The 10,797-nt window shown below is 36.6% G+C and overlaps 1 protein-coding gene across 1 annotated transcript; it reads right to left on the bottom strand.

Moving 5' to 3' along the window:
• Positions 1-1,876: 1,876 nt before the first annotated feature.
• On the bottom strand, positions 1,877-6,091 carry LOC121400061 (serine/threonine-protein kinase mig-15-like). The gene is made up of 12 exons (XM_041582703.1): positions 5,981-6,091; positions 5,632-5,658; positions 5,354-5,419; positions 5,079-5,135; positions 4,695-4,823; positions 4,308-4,418; positions 4,119-4,209; positions 3,897-4,015; positions 3,233-3,287; positions 2,851-2,929; positions 2,466-2,619; positions 1,877-2,123 (listed from the first exon to the last, which is right to left on the bottom strand). Exons 1-11 carry the CDS (start codon positions 5,993-5,995, stop codon positions 2,469-2,471), a joined length of 900 nt encoding a protein of 299 aa, XP_041438637.1. The 5' UTR covers positions 5,996-6,091; the 3' UTR covers positions 1,877-2,123; positions 2,466-2,468.
• Positions 6,092-10,797: the final 4,706 nt, after the last annotated feature.

Below are 10,797 nucleotides of genomic sequence, written 5' to 3'. Positions count from 1 at the left end.
CCTATCACCAACTTGAAGATATTGTTGTTGTGCTGGGTTTAGCCTGATAATCTGAAAAATGTGGGTTTTTTGGAAAAAACCTTGAAAAAATTTATTTTGGGAAAAAAGTCAGAAAAAAAATTGATTAATTTGAGTTATTTTATTAAAAAATAAGGTAAAATCAGGCATGGGAGTTTGCTTGTGGTTTTTTTAATAGAATAATCAAATAAATTTGGATTTTAGTAGATAACTCCCTAAAAGGTAATTTAAAGGTGAATCTCCCCTTTGAAAAAAGTGCTATTTTTGGAAGAAGCATAAGCAACACTATAGGCATAAGGTAAAATAAGAAGCAAACCGTTGATCAGAGACAAAGGTAAACTGTATAGTTGCTTTAAATATGTCTGGTTGTGTGATTGCAATTGTAGTTTTTGTATTGTTATAAGATTGAAATAACATTTTCTGGGTTTTTAAAAATGATAATGGTGCCTCCAGCTCTAGAGGCAGGAGTACACCTGGTTATCTACAATAACAGCCTGGCGCTGTATCATAAAGAGCCATTTATGAACACGATGAGCAAAATTACATTTTGAGACTCAAATCAAGATGTTTTTATCCACAATTCCGAGTTTTCCGCACTATTCCAGAATGACCGCAGCCATGCTCTGAGTGCTTCTGCTGCTTCATATTAAACTGACATTCACCCGTGATTCTTTTGTCGCAAGTCTGCTGCACCTACTGCAACCAAATATGGGAACCCTGAAGTTACGGCTGTACAGCATCAATTGCCATATTTGCTCCCAATTCAACAAAAGAGGCCGGCTGGAGAGAGTGGCACTTGCCACAACTATATCAAAGTGGTTGGACATGTCCCTTTCAACTGTGCTACTGTTATTACTATAAATGACAACTTTAGTGACAAACAGTGGACATTGTAGAACAATTAAGTGCAGTATATTTATATATAAAGCCTTATCTGGAATCTGCTATCCAGAAATCTCTAAATTACTGGTATGGGATCCATATGGGATAGTGTTTAGCAAGTGAGGGAATACAGGGTTATGGGAGATAGCTCATAGTACAAGTTGATCCAGGGACTAGATCCCTCGGAGGCAAATTGGAGAGGCTTCAGATGGGGTTTTTTGCCTTCCTCTGGATCAACTGGCAGTTAGGCAGGTACAAAGTTAAAGGTATTTTGCCCTTTTTAGCTGAAGAAATAACAAATATCACAGATATTTGTGTGATTTAAGAATAAGCACAATAGTATTTCAATACAAGCCGGATTAATTACACTCATGTTAAACAAGGGGATGTACTAACCTTTTAATAAACCACTTTTACAGAACCCACCAGTCTCAAATATTACATCCTCTCAGGGTACAATAATAGGCAATCCCCTAAAAGACATTCATATGACAAGAACAAGGGCATCTATTTAAATTAGGAATTTTCATCTAAGGCCACAGAAACGTGAATTCACAATTTTTTTGGCGAAGTGAAACAGTTCACCCATCACTAAACATTTCTTATAGAGCTCTAGAAGGATTCTAACATTGCAGACATTTAGCCTGGCACACTGCACCAGTGCTTGTAGCACTAATAAAGGTATTAGCCACTATTTGCTTGCTGCAAGAATAGATATTAATGGAAGACTACCAAGATAAAATGAAGAGAACATGGGAATTACCAGCAGGAACAGGATGAATAAAACCAGCACAGAAAGACTGTTTATGGGATTTTGTTGAGGTAGATGTGGGCTATGCCCAATTCCCTAACAAGTCATTTAAAGGAACATGGATATGAGCCAACAGTGGGATTGGAGGTTATTAGGGATGTCCCCCTATTAAAAAAAAATACAACAGAGATCAATGTTATTTTAAGATGTTTATTGTTTTTTATAATGTACAAGATCATATTGATGTCAATCAGCCGCTGTTGTCAATTAGCCGCCATCGGGACCAAGGGGCATGTTTAACATTGGTTGTCATGGGCAACATCTCCAGAAATCTCTCCAGTTATCTATCTCCAATGTTAGTAAACATGCCCCAAGTCTGCGGGGCCCAAAGATGACATAAGGGCCCTGCAGTTGTGCCCCCGTCCCTCCCCCGATGGCTGCTATGATGTTCTGGAACTTCAGTGCTTCAGTCCTAAGGAGAGAATACTCAGTGTTAGCCATGGAGAAGGGTTGTCTGTATAATAATTCTGTAATTTGTTCTTTAGCTATATGTATTTACTATTATTTATATCCCATTCCCTTTGCTACTAATTTAAAGGTCAACTACTACATCTAATAATAACATTTCTCTATAGATGTGGCCTAGTTCAGTGACCTCTGCCCTAATACAATCTCAGCCTTATATAATGGGCGGCATTAGTTACAGAATTATAATATATGTAGTAAAGCCGGAGACTATAGTAAGAATAAGAGCAGTAGGTGGATATGGTCTGTACATCAAGTGAATTGTAATGAGAATGAGCAGTTCTCTTACTTCTCACTGCAGGTGCCATTTTATATTGCTCTTCACACCCCTTTCATTAAAGATCTTACAAATGAAGGGGTGTGATAAGAGCTTTCCAGCAGACGGCCTCCAAGCTGGATCTTTCTGGAGGCAATGGCCAATGAATGAATGGAAGTTGTCGCTCCTGGAAAAAAGAAACAGAAGCCAAAATTAAAATTGTTTATGTTAAATAAACAACCATGTGCCCTGAATACCTTAATATACCCCTCACCAAAGCTAATCCCTTGCTTGTTTCCCCACATTTAATATTCCCACCCCCTCCCCTCATTACCTTTTCATTTCCCACCCATCTCCCCTTTATTTCCCCACCCTCTCTACCTCTCCCTCTTTTCCTGTTTCAGTTGAAATGACTCACCATTTGTCCCACAATAATACTGGCGCAGGTCCATGCATGATGCGTTTCATGAGTTTTTGCTGGGGAAATCTGCTGAATGCTAGGATGTAAGAGAATACAACATAAGAACATAATGACTGACAATCACAACAGTTGGAGGGCGATTTTCTAATTATGTAAAAACTCAAATTAACTAAATTTTGTTTTTCTTTCTTGATTGAAAGCACACTAAAAAATAACGGATTCACAAACTGGAAAATTAAAATTTTTGTAATTCTGCCCTTAGTTTTTAATATTTAATTAAATACAGTGTTACAGCATGACACATACAGTAAATGCCCTCTAACTTTTCTACAAACTGTTCTTTATGTACTAACGTACAGTCCCACTGGGGTTTACTTACGGTAATAGCCTTCCGCCATTTGAAGTGCTGATATTCCCAAGGACCATATGTCAGCCTAGGTATTAAAACATAAGAAAAAGGCAAATATTAGATAAGAAAATACACAGGGCATATAAAATATTCTAGTATTCGAAATCCTTTTTCTATCTATTTGGAATGCACAGTAACAAAATACAGTAGAACTCCCATTTTATGTATTACAGGGGATTAGAAAAAAATGGTGTAAAATCCAGGAAAGTGGAAAATCAGGGGAATTCATTATACATCATATAAAAGTGGGGCCACACACAAAAATGTGTAAAATGTGAGAAACAATATCAAAGGGTGTGAAATGAAGGTTTCACTGTACAATACAAAACCTGACCTTTGTACTAATATAAAACATTTGAAGGAGTAAAGTGATGTCACTAAAGAATGACCCCAGGCTGAGCTGGAAAACCCCATAAAGAGTCAAGTGGAGTTGGTTTCTAATACTCCTGTGCACTGCACTCAGATTTGAGAATTTCTCTCTTCGCTTCTCCCTCTCATGTCACAGAAACCACTTTACAGCTTTGGATTCACTGTTATGAGAGGGGCATGTGAAGTGAGTGAAAAAGTCCATGCAGTGCACCCCGTGTAAGCTCCATACATTATATATAAAGTGAGAGAGAAGATATCACAATACCTTAGAGTTATACCATATGGTCTTCTTGCCAAAATTGGCCAGTACTTCTGGCGCCAGGTATGGAATCCGCCCAGACGTACTGTGACTCATTTCCCCGATGGTGGCAGAGCTGAAATCACCTGAAATTGTATGACAAAAGCAGGAATTGTAATATTCATTTATAAATGTATCCAATAAAAAACATGGATAAATCAGTTTTTTCAGATTCTAAGCATCACTTACTGATCTTTACATCTGCCGATGTTGTCAGGATAATGTTCTGGGGCCGCAGGTCGTGATGGATGACCTTTTTGTTTTCCAGATGACACAGGCCCTGGGAAATGAATAAAGCAAATATATTAATATTTTTTATGCTCTTAATTGAACTAGATTTAGCCAGAAAAGTGCCAAGGAGGATCACATGAGACATACCTTTAATACCTCCTTGCAGATGTACGCTATCCAGCTTTCATGCAAGGAGTACTGCTCACTGGTGTAGATTAGATCTTCCACCGCTACACCATTCCAACGCTCCATAGAAATCTAGAAAAGAAAGTTTGACACATAAATTTGTGTGGTCTATAATTATATTAGGAAGTCTGGGGAAAGGCTGTGTGGATGTGAGTCAGAAATAGACCTACACAAGCATTCTGGGTGTAACTACAATATCAGGTGCAACTGAGAACAAAGTGATCCACATGCACCGTGACTCTTTCTTACCAAAATGAATAATATATACATCCAAAATGTTTGCTTGTATTAGAGCTGTTGATTGGCATGTTGGTGCATAAATTGTAACCTGAATAAACACTTCCTTACCCACAGTCCTTCATAGTGGGGCTTCTTTACAGAGGCACGTTGGTAATAAGCCCCATAGTAGCCAATGACATTTTCGTGGCCTCTGATAAGTTCAAGGACTTCCACTTCTTGAAGGATGTCTTTTCTCTTCTAGTTTCAGACAAAAGAAGCAAAGTCAGTACAATGAATACAATTACAATTACAAATACCCCAGCCTAACTTGTAGTTCTGAAAAATGTTAGTTTTGTAATATCCCTACATGAGAATTGAACAATATGTTTGCCTCTCTCTGTTCTTATTTCTTAAAACCCATACATTTTTCCATACAAGTTCTCCTTCTACTAAAAATCAGGTATAAAAAAAGTTTATTTGTATCTAATAATTATTATTATCAAGACTCATTACCTCTATGTCCTTTACGATGGTCACGGACACATCCAGTTGTTCTTTACGGTGCCAACCCTGCAACAAAAGTAGCCAATGAATCTCTGATCATTACTGTGTCGGAACATTAGGGAAAGCAAACACACATACTGGGTGGATATGGGAAGGTTTATTGGCAGATTGAGAAGCACAAGGAAAACACAGAAGGGACAAAAACTCTAGAGGGAACAACCAATCGGCAGAATCAACAGAATTACCCAAAACCATGACACAAGTTAAGCCATAAAATATCTTACGGTATAATTCATCCCGTAGCTGTCCTGTCCTGTTGGCTCCAGGATTTGCAGATATGTCCTGGGCGTCTAAAACATAACATTGTATTAAAAACATGATAAATACAAAACTGAATTAATATAGTGCAACCTTTCCAATATGTGAGAAGAACAGGAGGTGTAGGGGAGCTGGGAACTGGTGTATTAGGGGAGAAGGCTGAGGGCTGGAATATTTAAGTCAAACCATTTGCTGTGCTTTTGCGTTGTTTAGTGTTCCAAAATACAGTTTAAAAGCTGCTTACCGGGAACTTTACTTCAAGCTGATTCTCCTGGGGAAGACAAAAAAGGTTTTCTCAGATCAATTGTTTTTGGGAAGTGCTAAAATTACAATTTTAGCGGGAACATTTTTATTATATGAACTGAACCCTGGAGTTCTTAAATGGAAAGTCCATTTTTGTTCTATTGAGACCAGATGATTTTTTGTTTACCTGACAAATGTTAGTGTCAGGTGGTATTGGAGACTAGTTAAGAAATGAGACAAAAAAGGTGTTGTGAAATGTATCAGGTCTCATTTAAAGAAGCTAAAATGCAATCTTGCATAAAATATAGGTTGATTTTTATTTGCCCCTACTCTTCCTCTCCTATTCTTACCTGGCAGTTGTTCATGCCCAGATCCAGCTCTTGCTTTTGTTTTTCCTGGCAGTTGGTATCGTCAGGGGTTTCTGATGGTTCCTGGTTAAGAGATAAAAGTCAAGTTATCAAATCAACTCATCAGCATTTTAAAGAAGAAGCGCAAAAAATGTATATGTAATATTTAGGGACTGGTGTTTTATTTGTAATTATTCGGTAGTTACTTGGCAGATGACATTGAAAGAGCTAACAGATTACCCTGGTTAAGAGCAACGGTAAAACAGGCTGTTCGTTCAGCACTCTCCTCTGGGAATATGATGATGTTGTAATGGGAAAGCATCAAGCTAACAGAGCTCATGTTTAAAAAAAATGGCTGAAAATTGTGGAGGGTGCCCCACTAGAAAGAGCCAGACTAAATATCCAACCTAGAAACCCTTGCTTATCAAAAAATACTTTGGTAATGATTATAATAATAGTAAGAGGCCTATAAGGAACAATGTTATTAGGGCATTGCCAGTAAAAGTCAACACAACCTGTAAATTTTCATTTCTATTTTTATAACAGATGGTGATTGGTTGGAATAGGCAATTTAGCACCTATGCTGGTAATAAATTTCTGTAAATATTGTTATTGGGATAGAGATTATTTATGAAGCATGTAACTATGTTCTTTTAAATACATTGGGGCCACTGAACAATTCATTGTTGGTTACCTCATAGGTGTCACATTGGGGGCTCTTCAAGTCTTTCGACGGTTTCCTAATTAACAGAGAAAATGTTATTTTATAAGTTCAATCCGCGGACATTATTACAAAATAAATCTTTGTTACTCATTGGTTATGTCCTTCTTACCAGGGAGTGGCAGGGGCTGATATCAGCTATAAGATCTTGCTCCTGTTCTTCCACTTGTTGTTGTTCCTGAAAAAAAAGGTTTTGATAATGTTAATTTACAAGTTCAACCCGCGGACATTATTACAAAATAAATCTTTGTTACTCATTGGTTATGTCCTTCTTACCTGGGAGTGGCAGGGGCTGCTATCAGCTATCAGATCTTGTTCCTGCTCCACTTGTTGTTCTTCCTGTTTAAGAAAAGGGAAAAAAAAGATTTTGAAAATGTTATTTTATAAGTTCAACCCACGGACTTTATTACAAAATAAATTTTTGTTACCCATTGGTTATGTCATTTTTACCTGGGAGTGGCAGGGGCTGCTATCAGCTATAAGATCTTGTTCCTGCTCCACTTGTTGTTCTTCCACTTGTTCTTCCTGAAAAAAAAAAAGGTTTTGAAAATGTTAATTTACAAGTTCAAACCCGCGACATTATTACAAAATAAATTTTTGTTACTAATTGGTTATGTCCATCTTACCTGGGAGTGGCAGGGGCTGCTATCAGCTATAAGATCTTCCTCCTGCTCCACTTGTTGTTCTTCCACTTGTTGTTCTTCCACTTGTTGTTCTTCCTGAAAAAGAAAAGGTTTTAAAATGTTATTTTATAAGTTCAACCCGTGGACATTATTACAAAGTAAATCTTTTTTACCCATTGGTTATGTCCTTCTTACCTGGGAGTGGCAGGGGCTGCTATCAGCTATCAGATCTTGTTCCTGCTCCACTTGTTGTTCCTCCTGTTTAAGACAAAAAAAACGATTTTTAAAAAAGATTTCCCAGCTCAATACTGTAACAAAATATTTCCTCAAAATATTTTTTATATATTACAACCATAGCATTTCTTCTTACCTGATCGATGTTGATATCAGGAGTTTCTGGAGTCTCCTGGTTAAGAGAAGGAAAGAAAAAAAACATTGTATTATTGGTGTTATAAAGAAGCTAAACTACAATCTTGAATAAAACATAGGGTGATTTTTTCTCCACGACACTCTTTCTGATGTGCTTACCTGGCAGATGGTTTCAGGCAGCTCCAGTTTCTGCTCTGGTTTTTCTGATGGTACCTGGTTAAAAGATAAAAGTGAAGTTATCAAAACAAATCAGCTTTTTGGAGAAGAAGTGCAAATAATTGTGTAATATTTAGGGATTGGTGTTTTGATTTATTCACTACTTATTGGCAGATAGTATTTCCAGAATCAACAGGTTGTACCTGGTTAAGAGAGGAAAATAGATCAGGGCTATAACTGCTCTATGTACAGATCCATATGTGGATGTAAATCATCTTTATATCACACAATTTAGCTTAATGGATTATAGTTTTAGTTAATGTTTCCATAAATAGTAACCATCTTGCTCAATAAACTGCTTTCCTAACATATTCCATGAATATCACCAGATTATCCAGGTGAAGAGCAATGATATAAGACACTGTTAGATCAGTGGTCTCCTCTGGAAATATGTTCCAATGGGGAGCACTGAGATAACGACGCTCATGTTAAAAATATGGCTACAAACTTGTGGAATTGGGCCCTATAGAAAAGGCTTGGGATTTAGCTGGGAGGGGGCCCAGACTAATATAACAACCATTACCTCAGTAAAAAGAATGTGGTAATGATAATAATTATAATAAATCAACACAACATTTAAGGGAAGCTAAAACATAAAGACTGTTTGATACCAACTCCTTTACTGCTTACCAGGCAGATTATTTCGTTGGGTTCCTCCTGGTTAAATGATAAAAAGGTGGTGTTATTTTATTTAATTAACGGCCTATTATTCACTGTTAGTTATCACTTAATGAGTATGGTTAATTTTGGAAACATATGATTTTGATTAGTTATAACTAATGTGAGTAAATAAATGCAGGGTCAGAACAGGGATTTATTCTGATAATAATAATACAAAGACCAAGGGGTTATCACTTTGATCAAGGAAGAAAAGTGTTTTACTAAGGTCCAAGACATCATGAAATGTGTCATCTATGGATCTGGTAATGGATTATCCTGTAGCTGAATGTCACTATTAAATGGCTTTACAAGTAAGGAAGGTGCCCGAGGTTATCAAGTCATGGACTAATGATGATTAATCTAATGAGAAATAAATGGGGGATGTGGTCAAATGTGAATAAACTGGTGAAATCCAGTTTATCCAGTGGGTTTTTTTTTGGACCAGTATGAACTGAACATGTATATGGTGCAGCTTCATCAAGGTATAAATCTATAGGCAAGGAAATAAACAGGGTTTGAATAGTTAGGAAAATGGTGTCACATATGTTTGTTGCCCAGTTCTTCAACACTTACCACAACAGATTTTCTGATGGTCTTATCTTTTTTCTTCTAAGGAAGACATAAAAAAAGGTTTTATCACAAAAATGCAATTAGCAGATAGGAAAACTATAATTAAATAAATGATATAAATCCAACTATAAAACACCTGACTCTCTCTCTCTCTCTCTCTATATATATATAAATGTGTGTGTATATATTGCATTATTAGGGATACACCAAATCCAGAATTTGGCCTTCAACAAGATTCGGATTTGTCCGAATATTTCTACTGGCTGAACCAAATCCGAATCCTCATTTGCATATGCAGATTAGGGGTGGGAAGGAAATTGCGTGACGTATGTCACAAAACAAGGAAGTAAAAATGTTTCCCCCTTCCCACCCCTAATTTGCAGGATTCAGATTTGGTATTTGGCCGAATCTTTTGCAAACGGTTCGGGGGTTCAGCCAAATCCAAAATAGTGGATTTGGTGCATCCTTAGCATTATTCTTTTAAAAGTTAAAAAAACACATTATCGATCAAACTTAAGTTATTTTTTGGACTTGGTGAAACCTAATCCGAACCCTAAGGGGTAGATTTATCAGGGTCAAAGAATTTACAAATTCTAACTTTGAATTCAAATTTTTCTGTTATTTTAAGTGAAATTCGAGCAGGGATTAGTTAAAATTCGATTCTAGTTTTTTAAAAAAAGAATTTAATTTGAATTTTGAAACAATCATGTAGTGGCTCTTTAAGAATTCAAATTCAACTATTCACCACCATAAATCTGCCGAATTACTGTTTTATCTTATGGGGGATGTCCTGGAATTAAGTTGTTTGCCACCTTTTTTCAAAGAAAAAAACTCGAATTGAGTTTGATTTGAGTCTGCAGGTAGATCCTTTTCACCCAAATTGCATAAATTAAATTTTTTGGAAAGTTTTCAATTGTTTTTAACTTTAATTTTGAGTTCATGGGAGTTTACATAAATTCAACCCTTGATAAATCTGCCCCTTAAAGTCAGGACATATTAGCAATCTAAATATGAAAATAAGGATTTGGTTTTTGGGTCAGAAATGTGTATTGGGTATTTAATGACATCATTAAGAATTGGGTATAAAAACAAGTAGAATGCAGTGTATTCCCTATACTAGAGCGGAATCATATAACATATATGAATGGAAACAGCACTATTGACTGTAGCACAATACACAGATATATTGAGGCCCAGTGAGTGTGAGCTGTGAGCAATCTGTCTCATCATGTTCCACTATCAGCAACTGTCAGTGGGTCACAAACAGAACAAGTTCAGAGATGATCCAGTAACAGAGTCTGAGGACAAGTTTCTGCTTCCATGAAGTTATTCACTAAATGAAATATGTCATGTTACAGTAGATAAAATGACGTCCTTACCTTGCGGAAACAGAAGCATTTACGAATCGCCTTCCACATGTTGGTGGGAATCACTCAAAACTGTTTGGATCGATGAAAGTTCTTTGGATTGATGAAAATTCTTTGAATCGCCGAAAAGTCTTTGAAACGCGGAAATTCTTTGATTCGCAGAAGTCTTTGATTCGCCGAAAAAATCTTTGAATCTCAGAAATCTTTAAATCGCAGAAAGTTCTTTGGATCGCAGAAAATTCTTTGAAACTCGGAAATTCTCTCTATGGAGATAAAAAGAAAGACTTTAGTAAT

This window comes from Xenopus laevis, chromosome 2L, assembly GCF_017654675.1.
Source record: "Xenopus laevis strain J_2021 chromosome 2L, Xenopus_laevis_v10.1, whole genome shotgun sequence".
Lineage (NCBI taxonomy): Eukaryota > Metazoa > Chordata > Amphibia > Anura > Pipidae > Xenopus > Xenopus laevis.
This window is presented reverse-complemented; position numbering and strand designations above follow the sequence as displayed.